Source organism: Lissotriton vulgaris, chromosome 5 (assembly GCF_964263255.1).
Source record: "Lissotriton vulgaris chromosome 5, aLisVul1.2, whole genome shotgun sequence".
Classification (NCBI taxonomy): Eukaryota; Metazoa; Chordata; class Amphibia; order Caudata; family Salamandridae; genus Lissotriton; species Lissotriton vulgaris.
This window is the reverse complement of record NC_141693.1, coordinates 2,021,679,977-2,021,701,963: the sequence shown is the minus strand read 5'-3', so window position 1 is coordinate 2,021,701,963 and position 21,987 is coordinate 2,021,679,977. Positions and strand designations below refer to the sequence as shown.

At 52.7% G+C, this 21,987-nt stretch overlaps 1 protein-coding gene across 2 annotated transcripts in view; it reads left to right on the top strand.

Annotated features, from left to right (window-relative positions):
• Positions 1 to 21,987, top strand: part of NUP188 (nucleoporin 188) — a 1,272,194-nt gene that overhangs the window by 1,148,140 nt on the left and 102,067 nt on the right. For both annotated transcript variants that reach the window (XM_086924860.1, XM_086924859.1), the window contains exons 41-42: positions 17,512 to 17,643; positions 17,868 to 17,938. In XM_086924860.1, coding sequence (XP_086780986.1) covers positions 17,512 to 17,643; positions 17,868 to 17,938 — 203 coding nt within the window. The remainder of the gene's footprint in view (positions 1 to 17,511; positions 17,644 to 17,867; positions 17,939 to 21,987) is intronic.

The window sequence follows — 21,987 nt, the reverse complement described above, 5'->3', positions numbered from 1 at the left end:
AGGGCTGATCCTCACCTTGAGGCAGGGGGGAAGGCACTACCTTAACCCTACTGCTCTTTCTCTTGGGTAGTGTCTGGTCCATTGTTCCAGGATCCAGCACTTGTTCAGCTGGGCATTTCTTGGCCTGTGACCTGGTCACAGCAAAGACATGTGCTGACAAACTAACATTTCCACATGAGTCCTATACTCCACTTCTGATCATAAGGAGGATTCCAAATCATTGCCCGACAGACAGTCCACTGGGAGGTCTGAACTAACTACAACCCTTTTGAGGCCAGTTACCCCTCCCCAGGAGAAGTTAACAACTGCCATACTGTGATTGGTAGTGACATTGCTAGCATTGGTCACTAGGTAGTCTGAACCTAGTATTACCTGATCAGGGTCCACAAAGTTTGGTGTCACCATAGTGACACTTGCACAAGTGTCCCTGTAGGCCAGAGCCATTTTTCCATTGATTAAAGGTGTCTGCCTGTACTTGCCCAGAGCACTGAGACTTACAGTAGGGGTCATATCCATGTCCCCAGTACAAACAAGAACAGCCTGAGTAGGTATCCTGACTAAGTCAGAGCCCACCTCAGTTCCAAGGGTTAACCCAACTATAGCCTTGGGGGGTGCACTACCACTACTAACTGTACTAGGGGGTGCAGGTGCCATAGGGGCAGTAGTGGTAGGAGCTGTGCCTTTATTGGTGCACTCACTAAACCAGTGAGTCTTACTTTTACAGTATTGGCACCATGGTTTTCTTGGGCCTTCAGTCTTCTTCTTTTGGGAATTCTGGGACCCACCCTCCTTAGATTGTTGGGGCCCTGTTGGAGACTTCTCGTCATTTTGCTGATTCTGATTACCCTTTTGATCTGCTTTCTTCTGGCCACCACCCTGGTTCTGGTTCTGCTGCTTGACCCTTGCCCTGACCCATCTGTCTGCCTTCTTTCCCAATTCTTGGGGAGAGGTCAGATCTGAGTCAATCAAGTGCTAATGCAACAACTGGTTCTGACAATTATTTAAGATTTGCTCTCTCATAATTAGATTATACAATCCTGTGTAATCAGTAACTTTACTTCCCAGTAACCAGCCTTCCAAAGCCTTAGTGGCACAATCAACAAAGACAGTCCAATCCTGAGACTGAGTTTTCTCGGTGTCTCTGAACATCAACCTGTACTGTTCAGTTGTTAAGCCAAACCCATCAATCAGTGTATTTTTCAGGACTTGGTAATCATTAGCATCCTCATCTCTGACAGTGAGGAGCTTATCTCTACCTTTACCTTCAAAGGAGAGCCACAAGATAGCTTCCCACTTACTCTGGGGTACCTGCTGTACTGTGCAGGCCCTCTCCAAAGCAGTCATCCATTTGTGGATGTCATCTCCTACCTTATAGGAGGGCACTATTTTACTCAGGTGTCTATTATCAAAACTCCTGTCTTTATCTCTAGGGATAATGCTGCCACCAGTGGGTTCAAACCCACTCAATTTCTGCTCTCTGGCAAAGGCACGTTTCTCTCTGGCAAGGGCAAGTTCTTCCCTTTCAATCCTCAGATTCACTTCCTTCATCTTTGCTTCATGTTCTCTTCTCTGAGGGGAAGTCATCCCTCTTTGAGAAGATGCCTAAGAGACATGGGTGTGAATAGATCTGTTAGATCCTCTGGAGCGAGACCTAACTAGTCTATTCCCAAGGTTAGGCCTGCTTGTGGATGGGCCTGGGGCTCCCTCAGTTCCATTTTCCTGTAGGCTTAAGTTGGCCCTGGTAAGTCTGCTGACTATAGCCTGACCATTGTCTACCTCTCCATCAGAGGAGTCCCCATCTTCCTCACCATCTACATCTTCTGTTTCAGGGAGGTTAGACTCAGGGTCACCTTCTAAGGGGGGCATGATTCCATCTGTAGGATCAGAGGGGCCTGGATTAGAAGCCCTTCTAGCATCATATGTCTCTAAGAGACCTACCAGAAAAGGAAGGGTAGGGTTAGAACCCTGTTTCAGTTTCCTGGAGGTACACACTTGTCTCATCTCCTGGAAGCTGAGGGCTGCATATCTGGAAAGGACCTGTGGAGGGTCACTAATCACAGGGGGAGCCTCTGTCTTCCCTCCTGTGGTTAGACATGCTTTCTAGTGAGATGTAAGTAGTGCACTTACCTACACTATGGGTTTTCCTACTGATCCCTTGCTAAGAGTTGTATTCAGGGTGTGCTACTCCCTTTCTACTACAACAGCTGGTTCAGTAGAACTCAGAGTATTTCTAAGCTTTGTTATATGTACCTATGGTACCTTATGTGATCTTTCAAATGATATCTCAAGATTATATTTGGTAAAAACAACAGCAAGCTCAAATCCCAACCGCTGCACACCAATGTGAGAAGTTGGCCTGATATATGATGCTCACTAGTTCTAGTGATCACCTTGTATCAGTCCAAACAACCCTTATGGTGTTCGGTTGTAAGTCAACCTTATAGACCAGCTATCCTAATGGTAGCATGGACAAAGCAGTCTTAGGCTAAAAACTTTTGGCATGTGAAGCCAGCTGTTTTACCACATATATCCCCTTGAATACCAAATGAAAGGACACCACACGGGTAGTTATGAAAATAAACAAGATATTTATTAACTAACATACACCTCTGAACTCTTTATGAAATCAGAGGGCTAAGCACATGACAAGACTCTTAAGAAAAATACGTTAAGTTGCACAAGTTACAATGGTGCCCTAGGGGCACGTCAAACCATATACTAAACAAGTGGTATAAGGAAATCGATAGAAGGAATGGAGCAGTCCAGAGGCTGTAGGATCGCTGGGACTACACTACCCTAACCTTAGGTAAGTAGCAGGAGGCCCACGGGACGCGTGTGCAGAGTGTGAACTCACACGCGAGATGCGTAACAAAGTCAATGGGCAGTACAAAATACGAAAAGGTAAGTATTAGACAGTTCCGACTAGCTAGGACTAAAACGACTGGAAATCTGGACACTAGGAGAGTTAATCTACCCTTGAGCACAGAAATGCTCTTGGTGCCTCACCCACAGGCTGCGGGTGCATAGGTGTCAAAGTGTGTCTGGTTTCCGTGTTGAAGTCTATGGAGCCTGGTGCGGACCAAGAGGGTCCGGGGTGCTTCTCCTTTGCAGGTAAGCAGGGGCCAGTCTGGAGCAACCAGACCAGCAGTGTGGATTTCAAGGATCGTCGTCTAGGAGGCCACTAGCCAGCCGGCAAGTGACCAGACAATGCGTCGAGCAGCAATCAAGCAAAAGGGCCCACGCAGATCACGTGGATGCTGGAGGGCTGATCTTCTGTGCATGAGCTGCTCGGGGCTGGGGCTTCTCAATCCCCAAAGCACTTCATTGAGGATGCCTCTGAAGTCGTGCTGGAAGAGAAGTGCAGTTTCTCCAAGATTGCCGGTCCCACGTGTCTCGTCGCACCCACGGATCTCAGCTGAGCTGCAGATGTAGGTAGAGGTTGGAGAGGTCTGGAAGTCCGGGTCTCGTTGGGCTCTGAAGTCTGGATCCACTCGGGAAGACAACAAAGTGAACCGCTGGAACGCTTGATGGTGCCTGCTTGTGCAGGGTGGTCACTCCTTGGCCACAAGGGAGATTTCTTCAGTCTTCTGTGGAGCAGAACGTCGAAGTCCAGAGTTTCTTCTTGTAGAGTTTCAAATCAGGATTAATCTAATTTGGAATGGGACCAGCTCCTACCTTTATTCTCCTAAAGGGGGCTGTACTATGACTAGGTCCTTCCTATGGGTGGGACCAGGAAGGGGTGTGCTTACACCCCCTATCCTTTGTCCGGTTGTGCGCCAGAGCTGGGGCTGGAGTGCCCCAGCAATTGGTTTGAACTGGTGTATGCACAGGGCACCTTGTGTGCCCCAGGCATGTCTCATTCCTTTCAGGCCTGTCCTACCTAATACACAGAATTCTGTCTGGGGTGGTGCTAGCACCTCCCAAGGCAGGAAACTCTTTGTCCAGGCCTCCCTCGCTGGACTCCCAGCAGCAGGAGGTCAGACTTGTGTCTGTGGTGGCAGCATCCATTTTGTGATGCTGAGGCTCGAGTTAACTTTAACCGGCGTTCACAGTTACATACATGTAGTGTCCCTCTAGAAGGGTGGAATGCTACCCCCGTCGCCAGAACTGGCGAGGGGGTAGTATTCCAATTCGTATGACACCTTCCTCGACCTGTTTTGATAATGCTATGCCAAAGTTAGCAATAACTGCTAGGATTATAATGCACTTACGAGTATATGGTATAGCGTTATCATGGAAACAGCTAAAGGTCTTGGTTCCGAAAGCTGCAGACAGGCTCAGCTCATGCTAGAGCACCATCTCACATAATTCCAAGCACTCTGCCTCCAGGATTGTTGAGGCCTGCCATAGGAGTGATTATCTGAAAGAAACACGTTAGTGTTAGATTCCTTACCTTAGAATATCCCCAGGCGTCAGTCTGGATCCGGAAACTTTTGCGTAGCAGTACCCCTGCGCGTCGGTAGGCGTCGTCTGCAGGCGTCCCCTGCGGCTCCGCGTCCGTCGTCGGCGTCGTGCGCCGTGATGACGTCGCTGGAGTACATAGACGCCGCCTCCGCGCGCTGACGTCAGTTCTTCTTTTTTCCGCGCCAGTGGACGCAGATCTGAAGAGCAGTACTCCGGTCTTTGACCAAGTTTTTCGATTGTCTTTTTCTCTATTGTGCCTGATAGGATGCCAGGATTTAAGAATTGCGATGGCTGTGAGCGCACGATGTCGGTCACAGACCATCACCGCCTCTGCCTCCGGTGTCTGGGCCCCGACCACGACGTGGACTCCTGCGTCGACTGCCGGGCCCTTACCAACAAGGCTAGACGGGAGCGGTCCCGCAAGCTACTGGAGCTCCGGGTGTCGGCCCCACGTCGGGACCGGGAGCGGTCCCGGTCCGGCCGGAGGTCGAGAGAGCGTTCGAGGGAGCGGTCGCGGAGCCGCGCCGGGCGCTCCGGAAGTCGACGCCACTCGTCATCCTCGTCAGGTAAGAAGCACAAGAAGTCGGGGCGTCGTCATCGTACCCCCGACTCCCCCCGACGCTCGCGCGATGCGGCCGGGGGCTCGGGTGACCCCAACCCCGCGGCTCCGCGAGAGTCGCCGGCGCGGCCTGCCTCATACCCTCCGGTCCCTGGGCATGGTGCGACGCCTGAGGAGATCGAGGCGTTCCTCATGGCCATGAGGGCGCTCGCTTCTCCGACGGGGCCTACAGCGCCTTCGGGCCCAGTGCTACCGTCTGGGGGCCCTGGCGGTTCGGGTGTCCCTGCCTCGGCGCCGTCGGGTGCTCCGGCCCCGGCGCCGCCGACGGCTCCGACCCCGGCGCCGCAGGGGCCTTCGGGATCGGCGCCGGCTGGTCTTCCGGCCTCCCCGGCGCCGTTGCCATCGGGGTTACCCCCGACGCCGCCCCCGCGCGGCGCCGGTTCTCCGCTGCCGGTTCCGGCCGGCGGTGGGGTTCCGACGCCGGCTCCGGGCGGCGCCGTCCCCTTACCTTCTCCGACGCCGGACGCGGCGCCGGACGGGCGTCGATCGACGCCGGTCCCGGCGCCGATGGGGCCCATGAACCCCGAGGAGCCGGTCTTCATCATTGACTCCGAATACGGAGAGGATGAGGAGTACGGTGAAGGTTGGGAGGGGTCCGAGGACCCTCTGGCTCGCGAGTGCCAGTTTGACCCGGACTGGACAGGTGACTTGGGGGATGCCAGTGGTTTGGACGACTCCCCTAACCCTGGTTTGATCTCTCCTCCTTCCGTGGCATCGGTGGAGGGAGCTGCCTATTCTGTGGTGCTGATGAGGGCTGCCAAGGCCTTAAACCTTGAGCTCCCCGTCGCGGCCGTGAGGCCTAACATCCTCACCGAGGTCTTCAAACCGCAGTCATGCCCACTGGAGCCTCTGCTGCCGTTTAATGAAGCCTTGTCTGACGTTCTGTTGGGCACGTGGTCCAGGCCCGCTTCAGGTGCGCCTGTTGATCGGAACGTGGCCAGGCGCCACCGTCCTTGTCCGGACGACCCCAAGTACCTGTCTACCCACCCCACTCCTGAGAGTCTGGTGATCCAGGCCTCGACCTCCCAGTCCGCATTCCCGTCGGCCCCGCCCGACCGGGAATCCAAGAGGTATGACCAGTTTGGCAAAAAGGTCTTCTCGTCCATTAGTTTGGGCCTGCGGTCTTGCAACACCGCCTGCCTCTTGGGCCGCTACACCCACTCTGTGTGGGATACGGTCGCGGAGCTGCTGCCAGAATGCCCCATGGAGGTGCGGGCAAAGCTCGGTCAGGCTGTGGCTGAGGGCCGAGATGCAGCGAAATATTCAATTCGGTGTGGTCTTGATACGACCGACTCGCTGGGCAGAGCTATGTCTACGACGGTGGCGATTCGTCGTCACGCCTGGCTGAGATCCGCCAATTTTTCGGCTGATGTCCAAAATACCCTGATGGACATGCCGTTTGATGGCTGTCACCTGTTCGGTGACAAAGCGGACCACGCGCTGGAACGCTTCAAGGACTCCAGGGTCACGGCCAAGTCCTTGGGTCTCTCGACCCAGCGTCAGCAACCGGGTTCGTTTCGTCCCTTTCGTGGCCAAGGAAGGGGCGCCCCCACACGTGCTGCCAGCCACGCGCCGCAACAATCCTTCCAACGCGGTGGCGGCCGTGGAAACCGCCGTGGTGGCGGTCGGGGACAACGGCGGGGTCAGACCACACCTTCCCCCGCAGCATCTACCCCAAAATCCTCCTAGTCCGTGCTTTCGGCCCCATGTGACGCCAGTGGGTGGCAGGGTTCGCCATCACCACGCTCACTGGCGCACGATCACTTCGGACAGGTGGGTGCTGCAAATTGTCCGAAGGGGCTACTTCCTCCCCTTCGAGACCTCTCCTCCAGCCATGCCACCGCAGAACCACCGTGTGTCGGGGGACCACTTGACACTTCTGCAGGAGGAAGTTACGGCCCTCTTGGCCAAGGGGGCCATCGAGCGCGTTCCTGGGCCAGAAGTAGGGCGTGGTTGTTATTCCCACTACTTTCTGGTACCCAAGAAGGACAAGGGGGGCCTACGTCCTATCTTGGATCTAAGGAACGTCAACGGCTTCCTCCGGAAGGAGAAGTTCAAGATGTTGACGTTAGCTCAGGTCTTGGCTGCTCTAGACCCGCAAGACTGGATGGTAGCGTTGGACTTGCAGGACGCCTATTTTCACATCCCCGTCCTGCCGGCCCACCGGCGTTACCTGCGGTTCACGGTAGGCCAGGAGCACTTTCAGTTTATCGTGCTCCCCTTCGGCCTTACCAGCGCCCCACGGGTGTTCACAAAGGTGATGGCGGTGGTCGCAGCCCATCTGCGCAGGTTAGGGGTTTCAGTCTTCCCCTACCTAGACGACTGGTTGTTGAAGGCGGGCTCGCCCCAGACAGTCGTCCACCACCTTCAGATGACGGCAGACCTCTTGCACGACCTGGGGTTCTCCATCAACGTGCCGAAATCACACCTGTGTCCCTCTCAAAAGCTCCTTTTCATCGGAGCGGTTCTGGACTTGGCGCAGTTTCGGGTTTATCCTCCGGAACGGCGGGTTCGGGATATTCAGGCTTTGATTCCCATCTTTCAGCCGCTATCCCGAGTCTCGGTCAGGTTGACGCTGCGGCTGCTGGGACTGATGGCTTCCTGCATCCTTCTGGTGCATCACGCCAGGTGGCGGATGCGGGCTCTGCAGTGGGACCTGAAGTTTCAGTGGGCCCAGCATCAGGGCAACTTGTCCGACCACGTCTTGATCTCGGAGGGCACTGCGAGACAACTGCAGTGGTGGCTTACGGACCGCGATTGGGTCAGGGGCAAGTCCCTCTCCCTTCCCCAACCGGAGCACGTTGTCGTGACGGACGCGTCCCTCCAGGGCTGGGGTGGCCACTTGGGAGAGGCAGAGATCAGAGGCATCTGGTCTCCGGCGGAGTCCCGGCTCCATATCAATCTGTTGGAGCTGCGGGCGATTCGTCTGGCACTGAAGGCATTCCTCCCCTTTGTCAACGGGAATGTAGTGCAGGTGTTCACCGACAACACCACCGCCATGTGGTACTGCAACAAACAGGGCGGAGTGGGGTCGTGGACCCTTTGCCAGGAGGCTCTGCGCCTCTGGCAATGGCTGGAACGTCAGGGCGTGACTCTGACGGTTCAACACCTGGCAGGTTCTCTGAACGCCAGGGCGGACGAACTCAGCCGTCGGTGCTCGATGGATCACAAATGGCGTCTGAACTCGGACGTGGCGCAAGGCATCTTTCTGCAATGGGGAGAGCCTTGGTTAGATCTATTCGCCACAGAAGAGAACGCGCAATGTCATCAGTTCTGCGCGTTGGAGTTTCCAAGACGGCACTCGCACGGCGACGCCTTTCGGCGCGAGTGGAGTTGCGGTCTGTTATACGCCTTTCCGCCTATACCACTTCTGCCCAGAGTGCTGAAGAAGATCAGGCGCGACCGGGCCCAAGTTATCCTTGTGGCTCCGGACTGGGCTCGAAGGTACTGGTATCCCGAGCTACTCAGCATGTCAGTCGGTCCCCCGATCCGCCTGCCCCTTCAGGAGGACCTTCTGTCGCAGCAGCAGGGGACGGTCCTCCACCCGAACCTGTCCAGTCTCCACCTCCATGCTTGGAGATTGAGCGGCGGCAGTTGAGGCCATTTGACTTGCCTCCTGAAGTCTGTGATGTTATTCTGGCAGCCAGGCGTCCCTCCACTAAGTCGGTATACGCCTGTCGGTGGAACAGATTTGTGGCATGGTGCACAGCAAAGGCTGTGGATCCTCTTTCTGCCCCTCTTTCGGTGGTTCTTCTGTTTCTTCTTTCTCTTGCCCAGCAGGGCTCTGCTCTGGGCACTATCAAGGGCTACCTTTCTGCCCTTTCAGCCTTTTTGAGGCTTCCTGATCAGCCTTCTTTGTTCAAATCCCCGATTGTAACTCGATTCTTGAAAGGCATCACTCACATGTTTCCACTTGTTCCGTTTGTGATGCCTCAGTGGGATTTGAACCTGGTTCTAACTTTCCTGATGTGTGCTCCCTTTGAGCCCCTTCATTCTTGCCCTCTCCGTCTCCTGACTTTAAAGACGGCTTTCCTGGTTGCCATCACCTCTGCCAGGAGGGTGAGTGAGCTCCAGGCTCTTTCTGTCCAGCCTCCTTTCCTGTCCATTCATCCTGACAAGGTGGTTCTGAGGACTAGACCTTCTTTCCTGCCCAAGGTTGTTTCGGCCTTTCACATCGGGCAGTCCATCACCCTCCCTTCCTTCTTCCCGCCTCCGCATCCTTCAAAGGATGAAGAGCGGCTCCACCGTCTGGACCCAAAACGTGCGCTTTCATTCTACATGGATCGCACACGCCAGTTCCGGGTGGATGACCAACTGTTTGTTGGCTACGTGGGTGCGAAGAAGGGACGGGCGGTTTGTAAACGAACCATCTCTCGATGGGTCGTCCTCTGCATCAAAGCGTGCTACTCTTTGGCTCGGAAGGAGCCTCCTGTTGGGCTGAGGGCCCATTCCACTCTGGCCACGGCGGCTACTACTGCCCTGGGCCGGGGAGTCCCCTTGCAGGACATTTGCCAGGCGGCTACGTGGGCCTCGCTGCACACCTTTGCGAGGCACTACTGCCTGGACAGTCAAGTCCGGAGGGATGGCTTCTTTGGCCGTTCTGTCCTCCAGGACTTTCTGGTGTAGTTTTGTATTGGTTCGCAGACCCACCACCGGGGTTGGTATTGCTGGGGTATGTATTCTAAGGTAAGGAATCTAACACTAACGTGTTTCTTTCAGATGAACAAGTTACTTACCTTCGGTAACGATATATCTGTAAGAAACATTAGTTAGTGTTAGATTCCTTACCGAACCCACCCATCCTCCCCGTTCTGCGAACTGATACCTAGGGTTAAGGTCATCCCTTTCAGGGCCCTAGTTTGTACATGGCACCAGTGTTGGTTCTCTCATGGCTCTGCGTCTCCTGGCGCGGAACAGCTGTGTGCAAAGAACTGACGTCAGCGCGCGGAGGCGGCGTCTATGTACTCCAGCGACGTCATCACGGCGCACGACGCCGACGACGGACGCGGAGCCGCAGGGGACGCCTGCAGACGACGCCTACCGACGCGCAGGGGTACTGCTACGCAAAAGTTTCCGGATCCAGACTGACGCCTGGGGATATTCTAAGGTAAGGAATCTAACACTAACTAATGTTTCTTACAGATATATCGTTACCGAAGGTAAGTAACTTGTTCTATAGGAGTATATGTGTCCATTTTAGTTTTAGATATAGGTATACTATATCTAAAGCAAAGGGTGATCACACCACCTTGCACCAGCTGATTGATTAGCCAGTTGTGTCAGATTTGTATGGCCAGGCAGGGGTGGCATAATACATTCTGCAGCTCCTGGTAGGCCTTGGGTTCACTTATGCCATGGGTACCTATGGTAGGACTTACAAGAGTGACCCAATACCAATTGGTAAATGCACCTAAAGTACATGAATGTCAATTTAGAGAGAGAACAGCTAGGGTGTGGGTCTGATTAGCAGGCCTACAGCCAGCGAAAGTCGTAAACCAGTGAAGCAAAAAGCAAAAATCTGGGGTGACCATAGGATTGCAGACCCTACTCTCCTACAACAACATTCAAATTCGGACTGCCTCCTCCTATAAACTTTAAGAACAACACCAGAGCACCGACCGAAGCGGCCTGCCTCCCTTAATTCCTCAATGAGCAAATCACCCTCTCAGGTCACTATTCATGTGTCCGCATTCTGTAATAGTACACAAAACAAGAACCGAGAACAGACTTTTGTAGTTGCATGTCAGATGCTGGGGATGATTGACAAACCTCGAAGGGCTATGTGAGAATGCTTACCCAAAAGCTGTGCACGGCAAGCGTCCTATGGACTGTATATAATTGATGCCTGGATCTCCTGTTGGGGAAATCGACACCAAAACGAGTATTGAATACCTCAAAATGCAAATTTTCTTGTGCAGTCTAATTCTTTAGCGTAGACATATTGAGCAAACTAAAACCGCATGCAAGGCTCACCGTGGATGTCTTGCACCTGACGCTTACAGGGGCGATGAATTTAGTTGTGTCCGCGTAAGTCGGAAAGTCTGTAAGGGAGACAATAGCTTGGTGAGGCCACATTGGTCCATTCTTACACTACCGATATTCAAAATCTCTGGGCGGACTGATGGCAAAGCTTACTTATTTTCGGGAACCAGGGAAATCTTCACCTTTCATATCCGAGTTTGACTGCAAAAGTTGGTGACTCCGCTAAGCAAGCGGTGTATTTAACGTACGGCGTATCAGGGTGCATCAAGGCGGACGCGTGACTGCTCCGTTGTCGTGGCAACGTCTGCTGTTGGGAATTGTAGTCTTCTTGCTCTGCTGCCGCCGCAGCATTTGGAAAATGTAGTATTCTCGCTATCGCTACCACGAGTGAACCCAAATTTGACTTAGTCACGAACACAATCAGGATGTGACACATAAGTGCACTATGAATCTTTTTGTTCATCATTTTGACAACAGCCACACGGAGCTGCTCTGTGTGCGAGCCGTTTTATGTTTCCTATGTATGGCGGAACACGGGCAAAAGTCGACTGCCACAATGAAAAACTTTATTGACCCAAAATGTGCGCTCTCGTTCGATCTAAACCGCACATGCCAGTTCCGGGTGGACGACCAGCTCTTTGTTGGTTACGTGGGCGCTAAGAAGGGAGAGGCGGTGCACAAGCGGACCATCTCTCAGTGAGTCGTGTTGTGCTACTCCTTGGTGAAAAAGGAGCCTCCTATTGGGCTGAGGACCCATTCCACTCGGGCCACGGCGGCTACTACTGCCCTGGGTCGGGGAGTTCCCTTGCAGGACATCTGTCAGGCAGCTACGTGGGCCTCGCTGCCAACGTTTGCTAGACACTACTGCCTGGACAGCTAAGTCTGGAGAGATGGCTTTTTCGGACGTTCGGTTCTCCAGGCCTTTCTGGTGTGATCTTGGTTCTCAGACCCACCACCGGGGTTGCTATTTCGCTTTGAGAGCCCTAGTTTCATGGCACCAGTCTCCTGTCTCTGGCATGGCTCTGCGTTCCTGGCGCGGAAAGCTATGTACAAGAACTGACGTCCGCGCATAAGGGCGGCGGCTAAGTACTCCGACGTCATCCCGGCGATCACAACGCAGACGACGGAAGCGAAGCCGCAGACGACGCCTACCGACGCGCAGGGGTACTGCTACGCAAAACTTTCCGGATCCAGTCTGATGCCTGGGGATATTCTAAGGTAAGGAATCTAACACTAACTACTGTTTCTTACTGATATATCATTACCAAAGTTAAGTAACTTGTGCTATAATTACTTTTGTGGTTCAGTACTGGGCTGAAAGGTACAGTACTGGCTTCTCTCCTGATCACAGGTGAGTAATTCGAAATTCGTTACTCAGCTGATTTTAGTTGAATATTTTAAAGTTCCAAAACTTCACACTTAAAAGATTTTTCGAGTCAAACCAGTCAATGTTATCCTATGGAAGGAAAGTGAGTTATCGGTTTCCAGGCGCGTACTTGACTTGTGAAGTTAAGGTTCTGGGCATAGACTCGGGGGGGGGGGGGGGTCTCCCAGGGTCGGAAAGGTACAGAAGTTACACCCTCAGTGGCACAGGGGCAGCCGGGTGCAGAGAAAGTTGGCCCTATGCAATCCAATGGAGGGTAGGGGGCCTTCGTTTGGTGGCTGCAAGTGAGCAAGCCACGCGGCTGTGGGAGCTGAGCTCCTGGTCACTTACTCAGGGGAAGTAGAGTAGGGTAGTAGTTGCACTTCCAGCTGCACTCGGGTGGCTGGGTGCAGGGTGCTTTTGAGCCGTCAGGCGCTCAATGTTATCCAATGGGAAAGTTAAAAATGGAACAAAGGCGGCATACTAGGGGAGGGCGATTCTTCAGGTGCGACCACCACTTCGGGAGGTAAGTTGGGATCTTGGAGAAGAGGTAGGTACCCCTGAGGAAGGCGCATGACGCCGGGGTGTCTTTTGGTGTCGGCTAATCTTTCCCTCAGCTGGTTGCGGTTGGAGGGGTCCCTGGTTGTGAGGCTGCAGGCGTCGAGGAGGGTCCTTGGGTGCTGGATTCTGGGTCACCGTCACCAGGGGGACGTCCTCGTGGTCTTTAACCACTCAGGCACGGGCCGGGTTCGGCGGATGCGAAGTGTGCTGAATTCGCGGTTCCTGGCTGGCACCAGGGGTTGTTGCTGTTTGAGCAGAACCACTGCTTGTGGGAGTCCGAGTCTTTGGATGAGCAAGACAGTCAGGTCCTCCGGGGTTTTCGAGGTTGCTGACCACAAGAGACTCTGGGATTTAGCAGGCGCAGGTTCGAGGGTCGACAGGCCTGTAGGGCTGGGGCCAAGCCAGTTGGTGTTGTCCTCTTGCTAGCAGCTGCACGGCAGGACTTCTTTCTTCTTGTTCTTCTTTTCAGTTTCGGAATCGGGATCTGAGGAAGGAAGGTTCAGGGTGCCACTAAATACTAAATTTAGGGGCGTTATAGGTACGGGAAGGTCAGGGACCAGTGGGTCCCTTCCCTGGGGTAAGCACACCCCCTATCCTGCTACTCTCCAGTGGGAGGGGGGCAGGAGCCTGTCTCTGATTGGGTAGAGATCCCCATCTTCAAGATGGTGAGAGCCCAGAGTTGTGCTTCACCTTGCCTCCCCCACCTGAGGGGTGGGGTTGGCAGAGGCTGGCACACCCCCTTTCCTCACTTAGGTTTTCCCGCCTATCTTCCTGGGAGTTGGTGGAGTTTCAGGGGGCATCTCTAAGAAGCCCTCTGTCGTGCATTTGACATTAAATTCCGCACCGGCATCAGTGTGGGTTTAATGTGCTGAGAAGTTTGGTATCAAACTTCTCAGTCTTCAGTGTAGCCATCATGGTGCTGTGGAATTTGTGATGACGACCTCCCAGCACCATATACTCTTAATGGCAGCACTGCACTTACAGTGCCCAGGAATGTACCTGGGTACTGTAGGGGTACAGGGCTCATGCACCTGTACCCACACCACTGGTATAGGGCACCCAGCTAGAGGGGTGACTGAGGTATGCCACGGCAGTGTTCTGTGGGCGTGGCAAACAAGGATGTGTGCCATGTCGACTCTTTGCTTTGTTCTGCACCAAGACATTCAGCCTGCAAAGGCAGTGTGCGTGTCCGGGTACAGGGCCTTCAAGGGTGGCAAAATAAGTGCTGCGGCCCTTAGGGACCTTCTCTGGTCACAGTACCCAGGGTACCATTTGCCAGGGGCTGACATGTGGCCAGAGATGCCAATTGGGTTTAGGCTTCAATACAGTTTTAGGGAAGGAACACAGGCCCTGGGCACCTGATTGGCAGAAGCCCAGGGCACGCTCATTCAAAGTACATCAGCAATAAGTGAGGGCATACCATGCCAGAAAGATGGCACTTTCTCACAAGCCATTATGGTGCTGTGGAGTTCATAATGACAAACTCCTATCACCATATATTTCTTAATGGCATTACTGTGAGAAAGTGCTCTGTTTCTGCATGCTAGCCACCAATTTTTTTGCAGAACTGCTTATGTGCTTTGACTGAGTGTGCCCTGGGCTCCTGACAATCAGGTGCCCAGTGTATATGTTCTTTCCCTAAACCTGCATTAAAACAAAACCCAATTGGCATCTCTGGCCATTACACTCACACACTGCCTTTGCAGGCTGCGTGTTTTGGTGCAGAACAAAGTGAAGAATCAATGTGGCATACATTCCTGCGTGCCATGCCTACAACCCACTTCCCTGGCATAGATCAGTCACCTCTCTAGCTGGGTGCACTATACCAGTGGTGAGGGTACAGGTGTATGAGCCCTGTACCCCTACAGTATCTAAGTCCATTCTTAGAGATTGTAGGTGCAGTGCTGCCATTAGGAGTAAGTGGTGCTGAGAGTTTGTCATTACGAACTCCACAGCACCATAATGGCTGTACTGAGAACTGAGACGTTTGGTATCAAACTTCTCAGCACATTAAACCCCCACTGATGCCAGTGTGGGATTTAAAGACAAATACACAGAGGGCATCCTAGAGATGCCCCCTGAAAAACTAAGTACCACTAGTGTCCAGGCTGATTTGCTGATTTCAGCTGCCACCACCAGACCTGTTTTTGGACCCCTTGGTTGAGAGCCTGCGTCTCTTGAGGGCCTGAAACAATTCACATCCTGGGATGAGGTGCCAAGCCTCCTCCCCCAGGATGGGCAGGGTTCACGAAGGGGACGCTTTAAAGGTTTTCCGCCTTTGTTAGCTTTCCCAGGCCACCTGCTGCTTTCAGCAACTGGTCCCCACTGGATCTGACCGCCACTTTGGGCAGGAGAACTGGCAGGAAAAACAAGTGAGGAAGAGAGGTGTGCCCATCTCTGCCAACTCCACCCCTCAGGTGGGGGAGGTGAGGTGAAGAGCAACTGTCAGTCCCCGCCATCTTGCAGCTGTGGAGACCCAGCCAACCAGGTAAATTCTCATGCCCCCCTCCCACTGGAGGATGGTATAATAGGAGGTGTACCCACCCCAGGGAAGGTACCCATTGGTCCCAAGCTTTTACCTACTTGTAACACCCCTAACGCTAGTATTTAGGGGCACCCCTGCACCTTGCTTCCGCAGACAAGAAACCACAAGAAGAAGAGAAGAAGGACTGAACAGAAGTGCTGAAGCTAACCAGAGGCAGACGCCTCCTGACTTGGCCCCAACCCTACCGGCCTGTCTCCACCTCAAACCTGCTCCTGCAAAATCCTGATGTGTCCTGCAGCCAGCCACCTTGAAAACCCTGGCGGACCTGCTTGCCTTTAACCACAAATACTGTGTCTCCTGTGAACACCCGATTTGTTAATCAACAACCTCGGGCCCCTGCCGAAAACCGCTAATCCGCACAACTCTGCACAGGCCGTCCATTTCCCGAGCTTGAGTGGACAAACACCATGAGGAGGCTACCCTGACCCAAGGTCCGGCGCCCCTTACCTGCCTCCAGCCAGCCGACACCTGCAACCTCAAACTGGAAGGTCCCCCTAACCGCAACAAGGAGCTGGTAAGAAGATTTGACCCTCAAAGGCACCCCTGCACCCAATGCCCCTCAGCCTTGGGTGGCCCAACAGACAGTGCCTAACCAACCCGCAACATCCCAACCTACCTCTCCAAGTGGTGTTCCCACCCAGAAGACCTTTGTCCCCGAGCCTGCAATGCTTTTGCAAACCACAGAATCCCTATTGAAAGATACAGGGCTTCCGATGCCAAAACAGTACTCTGCACCCCAATGCCACTGAGGGTGCATCTTTTGTGCTGGCCTAAACCCCCATTTGCCCTGAGCTTAAGTGCAGGAGCTTTACTCCCACAACCCAGTGTCCTGCTCATCAGCAGCCGCCAAACGGAGGCCCCCTATCCCCCATTGGATAACATCGGGCCTCAGCGCTCTACACCCGTAAGAAAAGTACGGAGGCCCCCTATCCCCCATTGGATAACATCGGGCCTCAGCGCTCTACACCCGTAAGAAAAGTAATCTCAAAAGTAATTTGCTTTTAATTTTACTAAAATTCCCATTCAAAGTATATGTACTGTATCCTGGAAAGCATTGTATTATCAGTAACACTATTGTGATCAAATCAAAGTACATTTAAGATCACAATTCAAACTGTCACAACTATATGTTTACTGCAAAGTATTTATTGCTTACCTGTGCCAGGCTTGCTTGGTTCTAGGAAATAAAATAACTAAAATAATATTTTTTATACAAAACCAATTGGTCTGAAGTCAGTCTTTGAGTGTAGGAATTCCATTGCTATGTGTGTACAATAAATGCTTAACACGGTCCTCTGATAAAGCCTTACTGCTCGACCACACAGCCACAAATCGAGAGTGAGGTGCTATCTTACTTTACCTCTTCCTACTTTTGTTGGTATAGTATATACCGAGCCAGCTTCCTACACACATCAGGAGAGAAGTACTGATATTTTTTTGACAAAATAAACCATGAGTCTGAAGTGAAAGCTGGCATGATCAGCAGGCAGTTTCTATAACCTAATTTTGATGTATAACATTACCTAGGTGAAAGAGACCATTAAAACATGAACTACTAAACTTTTCTTCAATCTGCCTAAAATCTACTGAGGTTTAAAAAGAGATGGCTCACATTGGAGAAAGATGGGTTCAAATGAAGTTGTGTATTTGAAGAGCTTGCGAATCACACTTGTGAGCTTGTCCTTTCTAGGCTGTGTCTAGATGAAAAGCCAGGCCTTCAGTTTCTTGCTGAACATAAGAAGTGAGGAGGCAGCTCTAATGTTAAGGATCAGGTCTTTCCAGGCTTTGGGGGCAAGGGAGGAGAAAGCAAGACCTCTGGCTAAAGGGGCAGTGTGTGCGAGTAAGAGTCTGGCTCGGCTAAGATGTCTGATGGAGCTGTGAAAGTTCATGCTATTGTTAAGATGGGGGTTTAAGAGTTGGCTCCTTAGCTGTCTTAAAGCGCTAGTTCACCTCTTTCATTGACAAATACAATCTGTACATTAAACATACTAGGTTGTTTTGAAGCATAATGTACACTTCCTCTCTTCTGCTTTGCAGTCACTGGACCTCGCAGAGTACAATGTTCTTTTTGCCCTAAACTTCACAACTCCTGCCTTTGATTCGGACATTGCGCCCACGTTTGGGACTCTGCTGGCCACTGTCAACGTTGTGCTGAGCTTGCTCGGGGAGGTATGTTATCCATTTCTAATGGAGAAAAACAAAAGGTACCTGGGTAGGTAGGTGGCTCTGCTGGTTGTCAAGGAGCACATCTCAGTGGGTGGGTGTGTGGGGTGGGATGGGGGTGTCTGTGTGTGTGTGCGCATCTTATACAAAGTAAGCTAGTAATCTTTTTGACCACCGACTGATAAGTTTCTTTACCCACATATTTATGAAAGATGCTTTCATGTCTGTAGGTGGATAAAAAGGAGCCTCCTTCACAAGCACAAGGACTCTTTTCATCCACAGAAGAAAACAAGACCCTGAAGTGAGTATATGCAGCTGCAGTCGGTGCCATTTCTTTTTTCTTTCTGAAGCTTCTGATGTGTTTTGTCTGTGCAAACTTTGATGTCTAAGGGGCTACAGGACAAGGTACAGTGTGTCACTAATGTGGTCACTTCACCACAGAAGGGAATGTTGGAGCAAAAAGGTAGTGTGCCCTACACCATCTGTTTTTTTTTTTCTCCCACAAGGTTGTCCTTAACCACCCCTTCGTGCTTGCCATTAGTCTTCTCTGCACGTTTGTTCTGTCTCTCCCCTGCATGTTTGCTTATCTTGTCGCTGCATATTTGCTCTGTCTCCCCTCTGTGTGTTTTCATTTCCTTTGTGTTGCATATTTTCCCTTCTTCTCCCATGTATGTTTGTCTTCATTTTGCCTTTCTTCACTCTGTTTGCCCTTCTACACCCTGGATGTGCTGCTTCTCCTTCATTTTATATTTTCCCTTACTTTTTTTGTGCAGAGTTTTATATAGTGCGAACTTGACCCGAATCGGGTATCCGAGCGCTTTACATAGCACCAGTTACGTTACATGAGGACACACATTCATTTTTGTTAGGCACGTGGAGATTTAAGTGATTTGCCCAAAATCACAGGATGTTTGGCATCGTTACCGAGACTTGAACCCAGATCCCCAGGTCCGAGGTCAAGCACCCTAGTCGTTAGGCCAACTCCTCTCCCCTAAATAGAATTAAACATTTTTTTACTTAACCCTATGTTTTTCTTTTTTCTCTTGCTTTCCTTTTCCGACATAGCTTCCCTTTCCTAATTCTGTTTTCTTCTATCTGATAGACTTCTAGCTGTAGATTCCTTACCTTTGGATTTCCCAGGTGGCAGGCTGGATTCGCAAACTTTTGCGTGAGCAGTGCCCCATGCACAATCAGGTGGCTCCATTCGGGTCCATGTGACATTGTTGGTGTCGGTTATAGCGTTACAGGCACCTATATAGGTTACACCCAGGTGTGCAGACATCAGTTAGTTTCTTTCTATGCCAGTTAATCAAACTTTTTTTTCCGGATGTATTGTGGATGTCTTCTAAAAGGACATGGTTAAATGTGTGTGGCGCTTGTCACCACACCATATCGGGTACCAAACCCCACCTCGTCTGCCTCTGGTGTCACAAACGGGATCACGACTCGAAGTCGTGCTCAGACTGTCGGGCCATGGTTCTGAAAGCCTAGCAGGAGTGGGCTTTGAAGCTCCTTACGGCCCAGCAGTCGACGCCAGGGAGCAAGACTCTGTGGAGATCCTGATCAAAGAAGAGGTGGTGGCGGGACCACTCCCGGAGCTCCAACTCCTCCTCCTCCCATTTGAGGTCCTTGGAACACTCTGGAAATGGGCACAAGAAAAACCAAAGTTTTACACGGCCATGTGCCTCGTATTTGATTGGGCCGACCCCTCTGTTGAGGCTTCAGGGGGGCCTTATCGGATTAGACTCCGTCGGCTCGGGCCACGGTGGCAGTGTGGCCTTTAGGATCAAATTTCGGATCCTGGACAATGCCGGTCGCGCCACTGAGACCTTCCCCGGTGTTGGACCACAAGCCGGTGCCGGATGAGCTAGCCCCATCCTTATCCCTGATGAGTCGGATCGGCATCGCTTGATGCCAGTGCGGGTAGAACTCAGAAGTCCTTTTCAAGACTTTTCTGGCTCGGGAGAAGATCGGGAGGGGTCTATGAACCCTTTGAAACACCAAATATGTCTGGAACAGATGGACTGGTATGAGGCCAATGGACTGGACACATCTCCATATACGGGCATACTTTCTCCTCCAACTGTGGCCACAGAGGAGGGGGCTTCTTATGCCATGGTGGTAAGAAGGGCAGCTTAGGTACTTTGATTGGAGTTACCCTCTGTGTAGTTCAAGACTAATCTCCTGATCAAAGAGCTTCAGCCCGGGGCTTCCACCTCTGAACCCCTATTGCCCTTTAGTTATTACTGGACATTTATTAGACCCTGTATTTTCCAACGTTCGAGGCATGTGGGCTGCTGAATTCATATCTGTTCATAGATCGCCGCCTAGTGTTGGGTCCGGATGATTGCACATTGTTGTCCTGGAAGAGTCTTCGAAGTATCACGAGATAGGTGGCTCCTCCCCTGGACTACAGTGCGCATGGGCATCGCCTCCATCCCCAGATTGTTTTTTTCCGCCATTGGGTTCGGATGTGTTTCGGTTCCCTCTGTCGGAACCGATAGTTGTTCAACTTCTACTCGAGACCAAAAGGTCTTTAGGCTGGGCGTCGGTATAGTTGCGTACGGGTTTCTTTCTGACTCTCAGCTCCAATCTCTTGCTGCCCTTCCACGTGCTTTCGGCGCGGACGGGCCTACACTACACCCTTTGCTATGGAGCGGACTCCATTCAAAAAGTGTCCGCTGTGTCACTCCAAATATTCACACCTCGACGTGCACCCTGTGTGCAATACCTGCTTGTCACCGGATCACCGCGAAGACACCTGCATGGCGTGTTCGAAATTCCGAAGCAAGAAGACTTTAAAGATTCGCCGGGCCAATAGGCTCCAGGCTCAATTATCGGCTTCGGCGCCCCCGCCGGATGACATTTTCCAGGAATCTGTCGAGGGAGAAGACGACGTGCGAGGGTCGGACTCTGGCCCCGCGTCCGGGGAGGAGACCTACGACGCGGGTGAGGAGGACTTTGACGAAGTCTCCGACGAGGTAGGGGACGACGATCAGGCTTGTGCCACAATGGGAGATAGCTCGGAGGATGAGCATCCCCAACCAGACTCAGGGGTTATTCCCCTTCATACGGCCCAGGTCGAGGGATCGCCTTCGGGCCTTACCCAAGATCTAACTATGAGTCCTACGTCCCCGCCTCCGGGCCCGGTCACGGACATTTCTGAGCCATCACTTATGTTGAAGAAAACGAAAGTGAAGCCAACTGGTCACGCACCCTCGGATGCGAAACCGAAACTGAAAGTTGCGCTGGTAAAGAAGGTTCTGGAGGCGTCAACTTCCAAGAAAACCAAATTGGCCGACTTGAAGAGCCACGCCAAAATGGCCGACCCGAAGCCCACTGGGTCGGTGCCGAAGGCGAAGTCCTCCGACGCGGCTGCGTCGGCGCCGAAAGGGGTCGTGGACCCGAAGACGGCTCCAAAGAAGCGTCAAGGCGACGACGTGCATAGGCATGGGGCGTCGGCCCCGAAGAAAGTGCCTGCCGGCGATCGGGCTCTCGACGATGAGGTGTCGCTCGAGCCGGTCCAGCCCTCTGCAACCTTTACGAAGAAGGTGGGGGAATCCTTACAGCGGATCCGAAAGTCCAGTGTGGTTCCCGCTCAGGACACTGTAGCGCCTAAGCTCACGCCTAAGCCTACTAAGGAGCAAACGCCTATTCGTTTCACCCTTCCACCCAAGTCGGCGCCGAAGGCCTTCGCGCCGAAACAGGGCGGGCACTCAAAGGAGGTATTGACGCCGAAAGCTGCCTTGGTGGTGTCGAAGCTTCGGCTCCAGCCGCTTGCGGTGGAGGAACGTCGTGAGGTAATCATCGACGCCAACACCGGGAAACTGTCGCTCCTCAAAAGGAAAATCACGACTGAGCCGGCGTTGGAACCTTTTAAGATCCCGCTCAAAAACAAGAAGTACTCTGCGGACTCTTCGGCTCTGGTGGAACCTGTGTCCCCACAGGCCCTGGGACACTCGCCGACGCATTCCGTCGCAGCCGATGCGGACGAGGAAGATGCCGAGTACAACTATCCTGCGTACTCGGATCCGGAGGAGGAGCATGTACCTTGGGCCGCCGGAGGCGACACGGAAGACCCGCAGTCGGGTCAGGACACTCAACTTTTCGCCGCCAAGACGTCCCCGACAGAGGACTCGGCGGCCTTCAATGCTTTGATAGAGAGAGCTGCGGCTAACCACGACGTCGAGCTCCACTCAGACCCCGTGGATGCGGACTTCTTATTCGACACCTTCTCGGTGGCTGAGAAATCGGTCAAGACGCTGCCGATGCTGAAGGGGGTGCTTAAACATGCAGCGGAGGTTTTCAAAGAGCCCACCCGGGCGCGTGTGGTCAACCCTCGCATCGACA